Below are 19,405 nucleotides of genomic sequence, written 5' to 3'. Positions count from 1 at the left end.
CTATATGAAGTAAACCATAACAATGATACTATGATCGTTTTTTGCATACATGCATTTTGTATATATGATCATTTTTTGCATATTTGTACTCTCTTTGGTTCCAAAGAGGATTAAAAGTTGTTAACATACTTACCTAATTCTCCTTTGATTTTCACAATAACCCAATGATAAAGGTATTTTTCACCTCTATTTCATAGATGATAAAACTGATTCTCAGGTTAACTTAACCAAGTCAGTGAGTCAGGCTGCGTTCAAGTCAAATACAGAGCAATCACCTTGTCAGGGATTTTTCTGGCAGCAGTGCTGATTAATTTCCACAGTGACAGTGGCATGTGATCCCCCTCATATCTGAGATAGCCATAATTTTGTCACTTCTGTCCTTACTCTTCTGCCCCTGGAGAAGCACATATTTATTACTGTGGTTTGGGTCAGTTCTCTATCGGACAGGCCTTGAATGCAGAGTTAAATGGCAGATACATGTACCTTAAATTGGATGCATCCCTAGATGATAAAGGTATAAAAACATGTATGAGCATGATGGACACCAATGTTCCTCCTCAGAAAGCGGCAGGAGGAGGTTACAGCTTTATTTTTGTCTGTAACATTTTATTTCTTAATTATGTCCAAAGAAAGCAAATAAGTAAGAAAAGACATACTAAGAAGAAGAGAGGAAAGTTGAATTCATTTTCCTATTGAGAGCCAATTTTTAAAAATTTCTTTACCCGGGCATTACAAAATAATCAGTGTTAAGTAAATGAGGACTTTCATTGATGGTAATGAATTAACCTTCTAAGCTTGTTTTAGAAGCTCACAAAATACTTGTGTTTTGATACTCCCAGTCTAGCTAATTGGAGGCAAGGAGTATGTGTGTTTATCTCTTTCCCTTAGTGCCCAGCATAACATCTCGGTTCATAGTAGGTTGACAAATGAGCACATGCCAGTGCCACAGTAGAGCTCTTCTGTCTCTAGTTGAGCATTCAGCTTTTCCTTCGGTATTCTCTGTTTTTATTTTTATTGTTTAAATTAACTAGCTCTCTTGCTTTTTTGCCTAAAATTAGCAAAGGAAAAATCGTACCTGTTCATTGAAGGCTGCGCACACTGTAGCAGCCATGTACAGATGGATAGCCTACAGCTGTTGCGGTTGAAATCCACTTAATGTGCACTCATAAAGGATGAGCTGCTGCCCCTTCCAGCTTGCTGTAATTGTCCAGCATATGAGCTAATGATGTTTCTGAAGCTAGGGAAGGGGAGCTATTTTCATAGTTCATTTTTCTCTCCTCTCCTACAAAGCACAGCCACGATCTGACACATGATCAATGGGTCCAGCCCTTTTTAGGATGCAGAAGATCCTTCCCTGCGTCTGTGGCTCACAATGCAAACAATAGAGACTTCTGCAATGATATTTTGCCTCTCTGGGGCTCAAACTTCTTCAGTTAAGCCTGTCTGGATTCTATTTAACTATTATCCATCAAAGGGGGTTTTTTTTGTTGTTTTGTTTTTTGAATAAAATAAAAGGGGGCGGGAAGGTGGAACCAAAGAGGAAGGGCTGTATCTTTGCCAAGATGCTCTCTCTCCTCTCCCTATGACTCATACTTAGAGAAGCAGAGGGACTTTGGAAAGCTGCCCACAGTCACACTGAGACAGCTCTCCTGGCACTTTTAGACATTTTAAAAATTTTTCTTGGGGAATAAAGATGTTTTTCAAATTTGTTCATTCCCTCCTTTTGGGCCAGCCAAAGAGCCTTTGTTTAGCTGTAGCATGGTGGTTTTATGGAAGATCTGACACCCAGAACAGTTGAACCCAAATCTTTATGTTTGGTGTAGTACTAAAAAATTAGCTCTTTGCTGTTCAAAATTTATAATTGATTATCATATTAAAAGGAATTGTCTCAGACCCTTAACATTCCTATGGAATGAAGTGTGCATTTGGACATCCTTAAGAATGTTCTTAGTACATTATGTTTATTTGTAGAATTTCAAATATTTCCATTTTTTTTTTTAAGGTTGGTTTTAGTGGTGGTGGGCGGGGGGCTAGCCTGAGCTAAATGTAGAGGAACTGCTTATTGGGTATAGTCATGCTGATTTTAACCATGTGGCAGCACAAGAAAGAAAGAAAGGCCACCTTAATTTTCCAACCTTCATCTATAAATAAGGAGTTACGTTGTATTGTGTTGTACTGGTAAATTAAAGCTTCCTGAAAACCAATTGCACTGACAGATCCAAATCTCAGTTTTCCAATGTCTTTCCTCTTTAGCTACAAAAAAGTGATTGTGCCCTTTTATGGTTCCAGAAACTGGCAAATAATTTAATATCCCTATGACCATCCCTATTTCACTCCCCCTGTTTTAAAAGGTTCAGCTATTTATTCTCTAGAAATAATCAGATCATAGGGGGTTTGATACCAAAAATAAGCAAGTTATGATGGTAGGCTCTTTGGATGATTATGCCTGCGTAGCTGCAATTCATTTAAGGAGTAGGAGAAAATAGCAACATACAGAACAATTTGTGTTGTATAGGAAAGTTACTTTGGATGGCTGACTCTTAGATATAAATTGAATACAGTAAAGTATTCATTGGAGTAGAAAATACTTTACTAATGGACGGATCATTTACTGAAAATTTTATTTCCTGCAAAACTTGGTCTCCAGTTAAAATCTACTTTCAGGACCTTGAGTTCAACTTCAGTGGTTTTATCACTTCATCTTGTAATTTTAGATGCCACTTTGCAAGTTCTGCTGTCCCCATAATTATCTGTGTTGACTGCCCAAACTAGGTTAATTGGTGTTCGGCTGGTAGGGTAATGGAGGCTAGTGGCTAGTGGAAAAGAGTAGAATGGTCTTTGGGCTGAATGGCTGCTTGTTTATCTTTGAATCTGTATTCACTTATTTGTATCACTGCCATTTTTCTGGCTTAATAGAAACATGTAAATGACTGATGTTTTAATGAGCAGATTAGGCTTATTATTCTTCAGAGTCATTAAACTAAAGAGTTGGAAGGAGTTTCAGGGGATCTGGTCCAGTCCACAGTCCCAGTATACTTTTCTAATGTGCTTTCAAAAATAGTCGCTACTGTATTTGATAGTACTACAAACAGCTTTGCACCTATTGTGTTACATGGTTCTTTCTTCATGCGTTTGTGTTAACTGACTGGCCCCTGTGGACAGTTGAGTTCCAGATAATCCTACCTCTTCTGTTTACAGTTGCAGGAATTGAAACCCTGGAGGATCAAGTGACTTCCCAAAGTCAAACGGCTAGTTTGACTAATTCCAAAACTATTTCACAGTTTGAGTATATTTCTCTGAGTTCTGCTGCTACATTTAGAAGAGATGTTATTTATATTTCAATATGTTAGAGACCTTTGTCAAACTGCAGAGATGCTTTTTAAAGATGTCTTATACATAAAAGAACTGAGAGGTACTGGTGGAATAATAAGAGTGAAGAGTCTAGTTTAAGTCCTGTTACAAACCGTGCTTATCTTTGGTTAAATCTTTTCATCTCACTAGACACCAAGATTTCTCATCTATAAAATAAAGGAATTGGACTAGGCGGTTTTGCATCACCCAGTACAGGGCTTAGAAAATAGTAAGTTTTCGGGGATCCTGGATGGCTCAGTCAGTTAAGCATCCGACTCCAGCTCAGGGCATGATCTGACAGTTTGTGGGTTCAAGCCTGGTGTCAGGCTCTGTGCTGACAGCTAAGAGCCTGGAGCCTGCTTCAGATTCTGTGTCTCCCTCTCTCTTTCTCTACCCCTCCCCCTCCCACTCCCCTGCTCATGCTCTGTCTCTCTCTCTCTCTCTGTCTCAAAGATAAACATTAAAAAAAAGAGGAAGAAGAAGGAAAGAAAATAGTAACTTCTCAGTAAATAGTTCCGTAAACAGTGGGTATTCACAGTCCCTACCAGCACTAAATTAGATTCTCTAATTGTATATGGAATGTTTCTTCCTTCACCTATCCCCAGTTTACTTGGCCTAGATGACTTTCAGAGTCTCTTCCCATCTTGACAGGAGTCTTAGGTTTTTTGGTTTAGAACCCATTAGGGAAGTTCTTTGAATCCATGTATTTGGTCTTCTATTCTCATGTTTATGGTTTTACTCTTCCATCAGCTTGTCTGTTCCTGAAACTACTACACTGCAGAACCCATGGATCTTTTTGATGGGAGGGAAACAGCAGGTAGAGGAAGTGAGGAGTAGGTGGCTTTGCAGAGTGACCACATGATTCCACATTCTCTGCCATCTCTGATTGCCTCCTGCCTTGTACAAAAAGAGGCAGCATTTCCTTCATCTGTTTATAGTCAGGATGATATTTCAAAACTGAAATCGCATTACTGTTTCAAATATAAACACTGGTCATGAATTTCAACACGTATTATTGGGATTTATACAGTCTGAGCAGGCCTAGTCACTATTGCCAAATCATCGAACACCTACTTTGGCAGGACACGAGAGGATAGAAAAATTCTCCCCTACTTTTAAGAGATCCAAAACTTTATAGGGAAGTCAGTGGAGTTAGAGAAATAGAAACTAGCAGTGACCTTGGGGTGCATAACTGAAGTAAATCCAAACTTACCTTTTGCTATAAACAGTGAATCCTCAGGGAATTCAACTTTTCCATGTATTGGAGAATCAGAATGTTTAAAACTCTGAGATAATTTTCTTCTTTATTAAAAAAAAAAAAAAAAAACTGACTCTTAAGAAACCCAGATTAGTGCTGAGCTTCTCTTCCCTACCCATAAAGAAATCTGTAATCTCACATACAAAAACACATATAAATCAGCTCAACATCAGCTTAATGCTTCCCTGCTTTTTTGCTGGTATGCTTCATCCCTGGGCCAGGTGTCTTTGCCTGCTCATTTCTTTTGTAGCAGACATAATCCTGACAACTTTACTAAGCCGAGAATACTCCAGAAACTGTGATTTTTTTTTCTGCCTTTGTTTTTCTCCATTTTGTTTCTCTCTTTCCCCTTCCTTGGAACTATTCATATGTACAGCCTACCAGTGATTAATAAATATATGTGATTTTTCCTGTCTTAGTCATCGTATTATTCATGATTTTGCAGAAGTTTGTCTGAAGTTCCTAGCCAAACTATAGAAGACATCAGGCAATGTTTGCATCTTTTTGAAACCGGCTCATTTATTGCTATAGATTTCCTACCGAAAACCAAAAATATGTCCATTGTCTCTGCCTAAACCAAGGCAGTTCCCACAACTTTATGTGCTTCTATATATGAGACTGGTTCCAACATCCAGTTTTTCTCAACTTCCTGTTCCTTGCTAAGAGAACTTGCTGTTCCTCCCTTTTGCCTCACCTTGCCCTCTAGTGACTGTATCTCAGGTGTGAAGCTAACCTGTGCGTCCAGCTTTAAAGTGGCTGAGGAACCCCACCATGTGCTTCTGGGTGTAGTTTCACTGACAGGTCAGTTGTGGGCCACAAAGAACCATTTTCTGCTCTTCGGACAGTCACAAACAAGAAAGCACCCCAGCAGTCACTGTATTTTTTTCTCCTCCCGTTCTCACAAATAATCCTCTCCTGTCACCCACATGCATCACCTTTTGGAGGCTGATAAAAAGGGAGTTCCAGGATTCAGACAAAGAACAGTTTGCTTCATTCTGGCTCACTCCTTACCTTTATGTTATATACCTTGAGAGAAAGAACAACAGTACACCTCTGCTCTGTTTTTCTTTCTCTCAAGTGTTCCCTCTGTGTCAGAAAGGGAGAGATGTCATCTTCAAGACTGGAGTTCAAGGAAATTAAGTAGACCCACAGGGATAGAATATGGATTACCTGGCACAGGGTAGCTATTTGGTAAAAACTTGCTTCATGAATACAAAATATGTGTCCTGGATTGAGAAAGGTCAATCTGGCAAAACAATAGCCAGGTCAGAAAGAAGAGAATGAGGTAGTAATCAGGGGCCATAATATCCTACTTTATCATTGCTTTCTTCCTATTCCATGATAGGACTCATGGAAAATTGAGTATTTCTCTTACTTTTTCATATGTCATACCGGTGTGTTTCCAGGTGAAACACATTTTTAAGCCCCGAGTCTGACAAATTTAGGCTTTGACTTTGATATCTAACAAGCCCCTCTGTTATCCATCTTCACTTCAAAAAATGTGTCGTTATGCTGCATTTATTTAGCACTTCACATTTGCAAAATTCTATGCCTGTGTCATTCTCTACCAAAATCCACTTACTTATCACCCTTTTTAGAATGGCAAACAAGGATACCAGAAGGTCTTATGCAAACTGGGTTTTAATTTTTTCAAATTCTTTTTGGAAATTGGCAGGATGTGAATTATAAACTAACTGATAGAAATTGTAGGTTTATATTACCTTATTTGCTTTCCTTCTCATAAAATTAATCACCCCAGGGGTAGAAAGAAACCTGAGGAGGTTATCTATATAAAATTTGCTTCAACTGACCGGCACACCCTAGAGAGGTGGACTGCAAAGGAAGCGTTAAGGAATTTTTAGGGGTGGCAGAACTGTTCTCATAATCTTTGTGGTGGTAATCACACAACTGGACACACTTGCCAAAACTTGATAGACCTATACACTGAAAAGTATGAATTTGACTGTTTGTACACTATCTCTGTAAACTTGTCTTTTAAAAGAAAAGAAATTAGAACTGTAAAAAAACATCTTTTTTTCAATCTGCTTTACAAAGTAGGTAATGAATTCGCTGGAAATGTTTGAGCCCACACTGGTTGCCCATCTGAGGGAAGAGCGTTTTGGAACGGACTTTCGTTCCTGGGGCTTCTCTTAGTGCGCTCTTAGGACAAATTTGCTGAAAGTAAAATTAACCGAAGTTCCTGTATAAGAATAAGACTCTGTGGGGGTGCCTGGGTGGCTCAGTCAGTTAAGCGCCGACTTCAGCTCACGTCATGATCTCACAGTTCGTGGGTTTGAGCCCCACGTTGGGCTCTGTGCTGACAGCTCAGAGCCTGGAGCCTGCTTCATATTCTGTGTCTCTCTCTCTTTCTGCTCCGTCCCCACTCGTGCTCTGTCTCTGTCTCTCAAAAAGAAACAAACAAACAAACAAACAAACAATAAATAAGACTCTGGGATCTCAAGCAGAGAAGAGAATTTAATTTATAATACTGTGTCTTTATTATCAGTTCCTATAGTAGACTCTACTCCTTTTTTAATACTTGACAACAATATAATAGTTATTAGAAAATTATCTCATCAAAATTTGATTTTATTTATGGTTTTGGGGGGCAACTAATAATTGATGAAAGTAGAATTTCCAGAGGGATGCAAAAGAACGTAATTATCCATTTAGAATGAGAAAGTCGGTGGCAGTGATTGAATCAGATTCTGATTTAAATAGTCACACGACACCCTCTTACTCTTTGGTTCCAGTTCAGGAAAGTGCTCAAACCTTTTAATAATTACACACTTTGCTTCACAGATAAGATTCCCAGTCCACATGACACGCCTTGGTGCCAGCTGTATTTTCTTCTTGGCATTCTTTCTTTCCTCTCTTCACCCTGGCCCCTCAATCGTCTTCATGTCTGCCCAGCTCAAAGGCGCAGGTTTCCATCTGCAAAGCCTGTTGCCACAGGATACAGAATTCACTAGGGAGGAGGGAAAACTGCATGTGTGTGTTTAAGGATGGTGGCTCTCATAATCAGATAAACGTTGTGGAAAGCTTGCTCATTCATATGGAAGAGCCAGTGCTGCAGCTAAATGGCACAGCCACTGGGCTCCAGGCTCTGGCATCTGTGCATTAGCCTTGCCCAGCCGGGAGCACTTTCACTTGTTATTCGGAAGAGCTGATGAGCATTGCCACATTTGCCTTCAATGATAACCTTTATATGAATCCCACGAAAGAAAAGGCTGTTTCCCACTTTTTTTTTTTCAATGAAATGACGAAATTGATTACAAATAGGAAATCCCAGGTGACTTTTTCACACAGTAAAGTGCCTTTTCTGGAATCACACTAAGTCTCTGGTGTTTTGCTTTTTTCACTCTTGACTTCTTTGATATAACCTCTCTTCCCCTCTAAAAAAAATCTCTAAGGTATCAAAGACTTTTGCCCCCAGTTTTCCATCCTGTGATTCTGCTCTGCTTCCTTCCTGGTGCCATTAATCTTGAATGGGCAATGGTACAGGCGAATGCCCTGAGCAGCACTGAATATAGCCTGATGTGTAAGGAAAGGAAGCCTCCCAGTTCCTGCTATTTGACTGGCTATGATTTGGCTTTTTAGGCAAGTTCTGTCTTTGCCTGGAAACTCTACTTAGCACTGTGGACAACAGTATCTTCAGCTTTGGGACACCACCTCTGAGAACTAGAAGTGGAGCTTGAGAGTGTACTCCTTCATTCTCTCCTTCTCCTTCTTGTGCCCTTCCTTACCTCGGGAGATACTCATGTACTTAGAATTGTTGTAAGTTTACTTATATTTTTACAAGTTGGAAACTCAGAATGTCCCTGGCCTTCATGAGCACAAGCATTGTTGAGGTTGTTTGGGTTGCATTTGTTTATGTTTTCCACACTCACACGGTTTGCCTAGCTTGGCAGCCTGTTGGCCTGGACAATAATAAAGCTTCTGTCGAGGTGAGCAAACAGCTGATGGCACGGGGCACAGAGGGGACTCCTACAGTGGCCGCCTGTAATCTGCCAGGCCGGTGGTCAGAGCAGGCGAGAACAAAAGCCAGTCTGTTTGCAGGCAGATTGGAAAATCAATGTGTTAGTTGTGTTCTCGTCTCTTTGCCTTTCTTCTAGCTGAAAGGGAGAATGCTCGTCCAGCAGTCCACAAAATCATTCGAGGCAAGTACCCATTTCAGAGACTTAACCTGCCTATCATATTAACCACCAGCAGTTCTGAAAAGGGCCCGAGTTTATCTGTCTGAACTGCTTGAAACGTCATTGATAGAGGCATTCTTCTCAGACTCACCATCCAAAGTTGGATGGACCCTACTCTCTCAATGTTTTGAGTTGTTTGTGTTTTAGACAGCTAGATAACATTCACCAGTGAGGGCTTAGAAAGGAGTTTATATGCTGCCTGGCTGGGAAGTGCAGGAATTGCAGCTTGGACAGCATATTTCGTGTTAAATGTGTGTTTCCCTCTTATTTCTAAATTGATTTAATATGTTCACCTGGTTGAACATCTGATAGACTTGGTGTGTGTCTGGATTACTAGGCCTCAGAGAGAAGAGATCATAGCAAATAGCCCTGTTCCAGGATGAGGAAGAGAATGGACTTATTAAAGACCACTGTGAGTCTGTTGACAAATCTCTCAAAGGCTGCTCCTATGCTGAGATGATTGTATTGGATGTATGAAGTCTTGAGTAACTTTCCCTCTAGGCTTCTAAGAAATAGGTATGAGAAGACGAGACCTTTGAGAAGATAAAACTTTTCTGTTCTTCCATGTATGAGGAAGGTTAGTCTCAGAAGTTTAAGCAGTTTATACAAATTTTAAGAAGTTTATACAAATTTTAATTTGAGCTTTGAAGGTCTAAAGCTAGATCCTATTTATCTCTGTTTTCTTCAGAACCTAAAAACGGCCTGTTGATTGTGAATAAAAGAAAAGGGTATTTGGTTGGAATTGGTCGTGGTGCTCTTAAAGTCTATCAGAAAGAAAAGTCATAACTTTTGTAGTTATTGGAGCCATCCTAAGGCAGAAGATTAGATCTTAAAATGAAGTTTAAGTTTAAAATAATCTTGAGTAAAGAAGGCAATTGGCTTTTTAAATTATGTTTGTTTGTTTGTTTGTTTGTTTGTTTGTTTTTAAAGGAAAAGTGGACTGAACCTAACAGTCACTACCACCCCAAACACTTCTAAGCAACTAGCAATGCCCTTTGTCTCCTTAGCACTGTGTTCCACCTTGTACTATTGTTAAATTATGTTTGTGTACTTTGTTTTTGTGATGAGATTATAAATGCCACCGATTACAGGGAATTGACCGTTCTTCATATATGCCATACATGTTAGCAAAGTAATTAGCACATAATAGCGTTTTATACGTTTGTTGATTGAACTCATTTTTTACTTGCTGGAAATGTCCTCTGGGCCACCAGTTGTGTCCGGCACTGAGGAACCAGTGTGGGGCAAGGTGGCATGGCCCTCCTTGCCCAGGGAGCTCACAGGCCAACAAGGCAGCATCGCCATCATTTAGGCAGTACACCTGGTATTTCTCTTGAATCGATTCTTTGAAAAATAAAATAAACTTTTAACTGGCCATTATGCTTTAAATCTCAGATTTTTCAGAGTAACGAGGGGAAGAACTCAAGTAGCCCAACTATTGACTTTAAAATGTGAGGGAAAGCATGAAATACTAACAGATATATTTTGTTTCATGTCTCTGCAGAGCATCTCATTAGATCTCGTATCTTGGGCACCTATTACAGTGTCTTTCTCTGGCTGGGTCATTCTCATCCTGAACATAAATTGGCATATTTCTCTCTTTCTGCTTTTATGTTTTAAGAGCTGTATATTTATTTATTTTTATTTTTTTAAGTACACTACCCTCAACTTGGGGCTCGAACTCATGACCCCAAGATCAAGAGTTGCATGCTGTACCCAACGAAGCCAGCCAGGTGCCCCATCTATTCTTTCTGTTTTTTCTCTTTTAAAGAGAAAGAGTGTGAAATAACTTCCAGCAAAATGTAAGATATTCAAAAGTCTGGAGAGGTCTGGGTGACTCCATATCCATAAAACATCTTCAGATCTTATTTTTGCCAAATTTCTCACCAGAGAGCACTAATAAATATCCTAAATTAAATACTACTTCACACTTCCTCTCTTTTTCTCAGCTTTTACTTTGGCAGAGAACCTGTTCAGCAGGAAACTATCCCCATAGCAGATGGCAGGAAATAGCAGGTGGCAGATTGAATAACCAGCTTCTAAAAAACACTAGTATTAGCTGTATTCTTGACTCATATATGACACAAAATCCTTTCGCTCCAAGTTTTTGTCTTACCTTTTTTATTTAAGAAAACAGTTTGATTTTTGTACAGCCTAAAGATTGATGTGCTTCCTGGACAATTAAAAGACGACCTGGACGACCTGGATGTTAAGTTTTGTTTTCCTTTCTGCTTTTTTGTTCTCTTTTGGTTCAGTGAAGAGTATCCCAATATCTCCTACATGCCGTAAGAAATATCAGTATAACCCAAAACTGATTCCCCTCCAGAGTAGCTATGCCATTCCTTTCTTCATTTTTGCATCACCTGTTTTATTTTAAACTTCAAAAGTGTCAGCTTCAGCCTCATATCTCTCTTCTAATGAAATGATATTTATATAATGCCATGGTTAGTAGAACATTTTCACCAGATCATTTTTTACAAATCTCCTATTTTAAATTTTTTTAAGTTAATTTTTTGTGACAGAGAGCACATGCGCACACACACACATGAGCAGGGGAGGGGCAAAGAGAGAGAGAGAATCCCAAGCAAGCTCCATGCTGTCAGAACAGAGCCCAGTGTGGGGTTCAGTCCCATGAACTGTGATATCATGACCTGAGCCGAAACTGAGAGCGGGACGCTTAAGCGACTGAGCCACCCAGGTGCCCCTAAATTTCCTATTGTAAAACAAGGTGTTGAATCAAGAGGCATTAAATAAGGAATACAATTTTTATAATACTTTTATTTGTTATTTATTATTATTCTACCTCCCCTTTCCCATTTCATACTTTATAGTTAACAAGTTTTATCTTCAAGTTTTTATTGACCGTTGACTTTTATGACTTTTGGTCACACTGACTGCACATCTGTAAATATCTAAGGGAGGACCTACTTATGAGGGATGTATTTTGGCATTGATGTTTCAGAGTTAACAACCAGTTTTCTCTCTTCCTATGCTTTATTTAGATTTCGACACAGCCCCAATTGTTGGTACCTGAGAGACTGGACTATCCACACCTGGATTAGGCAGTGTTTAAAATACGGTGCACAAGACAAAGCCTTATATACTCTTGTAAATAAGGTGAGTGGTTTCCTGGTATTTGTACCTTCTTTCTTCAGTTTAGATGATACACCTACTATATAGTACAGCAAAGAATAGGACAAGAAAAAGAAATAGCTTTTGATATTTATTTGCTCTCAGATATCCTTTTTAGAATGGAACTGAATAGAAATTAATCAGCAATTAAATATAAAAATTCCCATAGCCTGTGCTTCTCCACACCTAGTGACTTGGAAATGGACAGGTAAAAGCAAAAGGAAGTTGAGTCAAAAGAACTTGGCACTGATGGTCATTTCATTCTTGATCCCTAAGACGTGGACTTCTTGCCCAGTTCCCTTTGGTGATGTTTAGGGAAAAAGACATGACCACTTTGCTGGAATATGATCTCCAGAATATTCAGCCTATCTTACACAATTTTTAAAAGACAAGTATTCCTAGGCTACTCAAAACATGTCTTTCTTCTAAATTCCCTGACTCCTCTCCTCGAGCCCCAGAGTCCCCTATGGTTAGGGTTTTTCTGAACATTACATTCCATCAAGGGTTGAGTCTTAACCTTTATAGTATGAATTGAAGTATAAAATAAGCAAAATATTTGAATGTTATTTTTGTGAGTCTCAAGGTATAACTCTAGTTTGACCATAAAAAGATTTTAACAGTATTTCTGTGAAAATATATTACCTCTTTAGTGTCACTGGGCTTGTATGTTAGAACTCAAAAGGGTATAAAAGTTTTGGTTTTGGTAGCTTTTGGTCCCATGACTTGGACCCAATTCAACTTAATGTGCATTGCAGACAGTTTGTATGTGAGACACTGGGTATGGCATTGTGTGTAAAAATGAGCAGTATCCTATCCTTGCCCTCAGGAAGCTTATCATTTAATAATGCAGATAAACAGGTTTGCTGATAAATCTGTTAGGCCCAGAGGAAGGCATGAATCAAATCCTATTCTTATCAGTTCAGAGTTTAATGACACAGATTATACTCACAGAAGGTGTCTGTGAAAACAAAACAAGAAGGGTATAGAAATGCAGAAAAGTTTATCTCATTTTCTGTTGCTCTAGTCTTTTCGTGGAAAGAACACTGGACAAGGAGTCAGAAGAGCCAGGCTGTAACCTCATAAGTTCCACCAAGTGCCCATAAGTTCAGGCACATAATTTTATCTGTCTAGGTCTTAGTGTTTTCAACTCAGAGTCAAGTGAATTGTACTAAACCGGTGATCTTCAACCCTGGCTGTCCATTAGAATCACACAAGACACTTTTAAAAATTAGAGATGCTTTTCACCACCCCCAAGATTCTAATCTAACTAATCTTTCTGGAGCACAGACTTCAACTTTTTTTTTTCTTAATATCTTAAAAAATTTTTTAATAGACTTTATTTTTTAGAGCAGCTTTAGGTTCACAGCAAAATTGAGCAGAAGATACAGAGATTTCCTGTATGCTCCCTGCCCACACATGCACAGCTTCCCCCATTATCAACATCCCCTATCAGAGTGATCCATCTTTTACAATTGATGAAGCTGTATTGGCACATCATAATCACCCAGAGTCCACAGTTTACATTAGGGCTCACTCTTGGTATTGTACATTCTGTGGGTTGGGACAAATGTATAATGATATGTATATATTTATAGTGTCACGTAGTATCATATAGTTTCACTGCCCTTAAAATCCTTTGTGCGCTGCCTATTCATCCCTCATTGGTATCCATTTAAAGCTCCCAAGTTGATTCTCATTTGAAGCCAGGGTTGAGAATCACCAACCGATTGATATCTAAGGCTCCTTCTAGCTTTAATGATTTATCATTCTAAAATATTTTGGTTTTGCCATGCCCCCTGAGGACTAGTGCTGAATTGGATGACTGCTTTGAGAAATAGAGAAACTTCCCACGAGCTCCAGCCTTTAAAACAATGGCTTCTAAACCATTTTTTCATTTCAACGTATCTGAGGCATCCCATACAGCCTACTGTAACAGTGACTCAATTCAGCAGTGATTCACAATTGGGGGGTTAGGACTATTAGACTTCCCTAGGGGTGTGTATAATTTGAAAATTTTCCTCAGGTACTTCTGGTAGTTGGTGGAGGAAGAATGGGGCAGGGTGGAAGATGGTAGTTAATCCTCCTCAAGCAAGAATTTAAAACAAATAAATATATAACCACAATCTAGATCATTAGTAATCACACTTGATTGTGCATGAAAATCACATAGAAAGCTCACTAAAACTTCTGGTTTCTTTGCCCTGTTCCCAGAGATTCTAATTATGTAAGTCTGAGGCTTAGAAATCTGCATTGTTTAAAGCACTCCTAGAAAATTCTTAGGCAGATGCTAAAGGATCCACATTTTGGGAAATCTGGATTCTCGAATATTTTACTGCTCATGAACAGAAGTTCAGTTAGTAATATTTTGTTAGCATATTTCAAAGGTCTTTAAAAAACAGTCTAAGAGACAAGATAGACCAAGTGCTGGTGTGGGTGTGGCAAAAAGAGAACCCTTATTTACTGTTGGTGGGAATGTGCACTGGGTGCAGCCACTATGGGAGATGGTGTGGAGATTCCTCAAGAAATTTAAAAAAGAACTACCATATGATCCAGCAATCCCACTTCTGGGTATATACCCAAAGGAAATGAAAATAGGACCTCAGAGAGATACCTACTCCCCCATATTCATTGTAGCATTATTCACAATAGTCAACCATAGAAACAACTCTTGTCCAATGACAGATGAATGGATAAAGAAAATGTGGTGTATATCTATGCAATGGAATATTATTCAGCCATCAGAATGAAGGAGATCTTGCCATTTGTGACCACATGAACGAGCTTTAAGGTCATTATGCTAAGTGACATAAATCAGTCAGGGAAAGACAAATACCCTATGATCTCAGTTATATGTGGAATCAAAAAAGCCAAACTCATAGAAATAAAGTATAGAATGGTAGATTGCAGGGGCTGGGGGTCAGGGGAAATGAAGAGATGTTAGTCAAAGGGTACAAAGTTTAAGTTAAAAGGTAAGTAAGTTCTGAGGATCTAATGGACAGCATGGTGACTATAGTTAACAATAGTCAATGGTATCTCAAATTGCTAAGATCATAAATGTTATCATTACCACACATACACACAGGCACATGTGCACACACAGTGGTACTTATGTGAGATGATGGATGTGTTAACTAACCTTATTGTGGTAATCATAATCATTTTCAGTGTGTATATATATGTATGTATTATATCATCATGTTGTACACCTTAAACTTACATGTTGCATGTCAGTTATAGCTCAATAAAGTTCGAGAAAAAAATAAAGACCAGAAAACCATGCTGCATTGTTTTAATGCTGCATAATGTGATAATGTGTACTTCCTCGTGAGAGTCCAGTTCTGCATTGATAATCATACCTTATAAAAAGAATCACAGAACCAGAGGCATATTGGGGCGGGGGAGGGCTGTTGTTTTGGTTTGTTTTGTTGTTGTTGTTGTTGTTGTTAGCTTTGATGAGGTGTTAGAATTGAGCTTTAATTTTCACATACCGTCTTACATCAGACACCCACTCGCAACTTTCTTACCCTGACCAAGTTCCAATTAGTAAACCTCATGAGTCACAGGTTTTATTTCACTGTCACAGATGCTGTAAAATGATAGTCAAATGTCTGAAAGCTAATGGTGGCAAGTTTTGTCATGAATAATGCATAGGCATATATTATAAACAATGAAAGTGAATATATTTCTCTTATTTTCCTTTTGTTTTCATTGCCGTTACAGGTCCAATATGGAATTTTTCCAGATAACTTTACATTCAATTTACTGATGGATTCTTTCATAACAAAAGAAAATTACAAAGGTAAGAAACCAAACCCAGGTCCATTTATAATGGAGCTTCAGCTCTTAAAGGTAAGTAAATATAGGCAATTTCGTTTTCTAAATTTCAGAATGACATCTCTTTACATCACTCTTTCAGTCAGAAATAGATGCATAGTTGATTTACCATACTACTTGGCCAGATAGGACAATCATATCCAGGTTTTTTCCTCTGAGTTTGTCAGGTTTATTTGTTCATGTCTCTTTGTGCAAAGGACAATGAATTTAGTTAAGCAATAAACCTTGCCTGAGCTCCCGTGGCTGGTTAAGATTATAGTAATGCAGTTCTTAGCTTGACTCTTTTTAGTACCATTTGCTAATTTTAATTTAAATCACAGTTGTTATTCTTTGTGGAATGTAAGACTATAAAATCAGTTGTCTTCCTGGAAAGAGCAGTATACTTGCTATGAAGGAGAGTCATTTTACCTCCCCAAGCTTTTGTTTCCTCATCTGTAGAATAAGTGGATGAGTAATCTCTGAGATCTCTTTACCCTCAAAATTCTCTAATCCTGTGCAATTAATTCAAAGTGACTCAACTTCCACTGCAATAAGGGAGTCCGAGGAAAGATGGGGATTGCAACAGACTACAGAGGAGTCAGATGGACCCCGGCCAGTCTCCATGGGACAGGGAATCCTATTACGGCATGCTTGTGTTTGTGGCTGTGCTGACAGTGAAGAAGGAAAGAGGAATCTTGCCACTGTGTAAAGACACACACTGGCTTTCCCCTTCTACCAATTAGTCCTCAGGGTTGGTACTGAGAAGCCACAAGGGAGCCAGGCCTGTGTTTGGGGAGTTACTACCTCAGGAACGTGGTTATGCCCTGGCGGGCAGTTTTATCCTGTGATTCCTGCCATTGGGTTCCATCCCCTCATTCCTGCACACCAGCACCGATGACCTTTCCTGCTGCTCAGGCTGGGGACTGGACCTTTCTGCCCTGAGTGTGGACACCTCTGTCCTTTCTCTTTGGATCTCTGCTTTATCTTCTCCCTCAAAAGGCTTGCAGTTGTTGACTGCCAACGATTATTTGCTATATGTTATTTTTTGAAATATCAATTATCCCTTCTTGTCTATTTCTCACTCAGTGTTAAACCTACATTTCCTGAATTCAAATGGAAGGTAATTAGCTTTTCCCTGTTTCTTAATCTATGCTCCATGAACATCACATTTAATAGTATATCATTGGAAAATTATTAGAAGCAGTTTTCTGCGTGCACTCTTTCTTTAAAAGGTATGTTAGAGGGGTCAAAGGACTTTTTTTGCCCTAAATGTAGAGTAAATAATATTGAAGATTTCTAAAAATAAGGTTTTAATGAAGATTATTGTCATTTATGGCAAAGATTTAGAAGCTATTATACTTTTGGGGCACCTGGGTGGCTTAGTTGGTTGAGTATCCAACTCTTGATTTCAACTCAGGCCATGATCGCAGGCAGGGTCATGGGATGGAGCCCTGCATTGGGCTCCACAGTGATCATGGAGCCTGCTTAAGATTTTTCTGTCTCTCTCCCTCTGCGCCTCTCCCCTGCTCATTCTCTGTCTCTCAAATAATAGTAAAAAAAGAAAGTATTATAGTCTTTATTGTTAATAGGATAGGAATATCAAAGTACATAAATGATTTTGGAGGAAAAGTTAGCTAATTATATAAGCCAGTCTAATTTCACTTCCCAAGCTGAATGATCTGCAGAATATAAATAAAAGATAAAGTAAGTTTGATTTATTTTTCTTGTGTAATTTTGGATTCAGTAATGAACAATTGAAAGAACAGATTTTTTTTTTAAAGTGGAGTTTTAGCTTAAAATTGTGTTCTTTTAAAATATTGGTTTGTTTGGAGTTCTTGTTTGTTTGTTTTAAATCCGTTCCAGGTCCTTATTTGCTACTGACTTAGTAGATGACTTCTTGGTCTATCTCCATTTCCCCCTTTGCAAAAAGAATATAGAAGTTCTTGCCTATGGCCTCATTAGGAACCATAACAACATGTACAAAACCAGCTGGATAGGAACAGCTGCAAGTCAGTGCTAACTCTTATAATTATGATTATATGTAAAAATTGGTTAACACAGCAACTTACTTAGTCAAAAACATGTGTTGTGCCTATGTTATGTGCTGGTACCATATTTTAAACCAATATTAGCATTCTCTAATTTAACAACAAATATTAAGGAAAAGAAATTGTCTGAACTTGATTTTCTTGGCTTCCATCTATGTTGTAGAATCTTAAAGGAAAATAAAAATTGCTCAAGGTCTGAACTTCTATGATCAGCATTCATGTGGAAACAAATATATTGTGTGTTATAGTCAGGGCCTTATAGTTTATGAATGAGCATTTTTCTTTCCAGTGTTTCAAGTCTTTTTAAACTGAGCCTGATTATCCTTTTTATAGCCATTGGTTTTCTGTCTCTAAAACAATACGTGGGATTTAGGATCCTCTCTAGCATTTGTCTTCTTTTGCCCCAACAGGGAGAAGGTTCTGGAACACAGAATGGGGCAGTCAACCCAGCTTCTGCTCTGCTTGTCAGGGTGACCTGGAAAATATATTTGCCTCCTTTCTGTATGCCTTAGCTCCTCCAGCTGATGGACATGATACCTTAAATTTGCTTCACAATTTATGAGGCATTTTTTATATGTACTATCTTGATGGACTGTCCAACAGTCTTTTGAAGTAGATGGGACAAATGGTAATCATTATGAAGATGATACTGGAAAGATTTAAGAGAAATTAAGATTATTCAATGTCCTTGAAAAGATTGGTGCAAAAGCACCTGACTTAGTACATAATAATAAGCACAAGAGAAGCTAAAGACTTTGGAAAGATCTGGTTTGTGGAAGAGCTAGAATCAGAGCTCACATTTTTTGCTTCTTAATTCTGTTTGTTTTTCTATCATGCCCTACTTTAAAAAAAAAAGTTTTATTTATTTTTGAGAGAGAGAGAGAGAGAAAAGAGGCAGAGAGAGAATCCCAAGCAGGCTCGGCACACTGTCAGTGCAGAGCCTGATGTGGGGCTCAAACCCATGAACCGTGAGATCACGACCTGAGCCAAAATCTAGAGTCCAGACACTTAACTGACTGAGCCACCCAGGCACCCCTCTCATGCCCCACTTTTTAAGACTGTTTATAGTTAAATACAGATTTGGAGATGTTACCTGAAACTAATTTCCTCTCTTTACTTGGTCTTCTTGCCAGATGCTTTATCCGTGGTTTTCGAGATCATGCTGCAAGAAGCCTTTGAAGTGCCTTCTACTCAGCTTCTGTCCTTCTATGTTTTATACCATTGCCTGGCCAAGAAGACAGACTTCAGTGTAAGTGATGGACCGTAAAGTAGTACTGAGAGCCTTAGAAGCATGCAGTGACTCTTTAGTAGGGATGAGGTTCCTGGAGAAAACCCTTGCCACCAGAATCTGAAAGAAACCATCTGCTACACAGCTCTGAGACCCCAAACAACCAGGAATGAGTGTTCCTTCTGTACATTTTAGTGACTGGCTTTTGACAGCGTGGAACTGGATGTCCCTTCACTTGAAAGAATCTCAAGCGAAAGTCCTTAGGCGCATTTTGAAACTTGAGCTAAGCTGAATGCACCTCAGACATTCAGAACTGGATAAGTGATTCTCACTGACAGTGGGACTTGCATATCAGAGAAGCAATGAGGCAGCTAACTGA

General features: G+C 38.8%; 1 protein-coding gene across 3 annotated transcripts in view; it reads left to right on the top strand.

The window, feature by feature from the left end:
* Window positions 1–19,405, top strand: part of MRPS27 (mitochondrial ribosomal protein S27) — a 93,543-nt gene that overhangs the window by 55,031 nt on the left and 19,107 nt on the right. For all 3 annotated transcript variants that reach the window (XM_015074586.3, XM_015074587.3, XM_027040317.2), the window contains 3 exons: window positions 11,808–11,922; window positions 15,658–15,736; window positions 18,932–19,047. In XM_015074586.3, coding sequence (XP_014930072.1) covers window positions 11,808–11,922; window positions 15,658–15,736; window positions 18,932–19,047 — 310 coding nt within the window. The remainder of the gene's footprint in view (window positions 1–11,807; window positions 11,923–15,657; window positions 15,737–18,931; window positions 19,048–19,405) is intronic.

The sequence above is a fragment of the Acinonyx jubatus genome, chromosome A1 (genome assembly GCF_027475565.1).
Source record: "Acinonyx jubatus isolate Ajub_Pintada_27869175 chromosome A1, VMU_Ajub_asm_v1.0, whole genome shotgun sequence".
Lineage (NCBI taxonomy): Eukaryota > Metazoa > Chordata > Mammalia > Carnivora > Felidae > Acinonyx > Acinonyx jubatus.
This window is presented reverse-complemented; position numbering and strand designations above follow the sequence as displayed.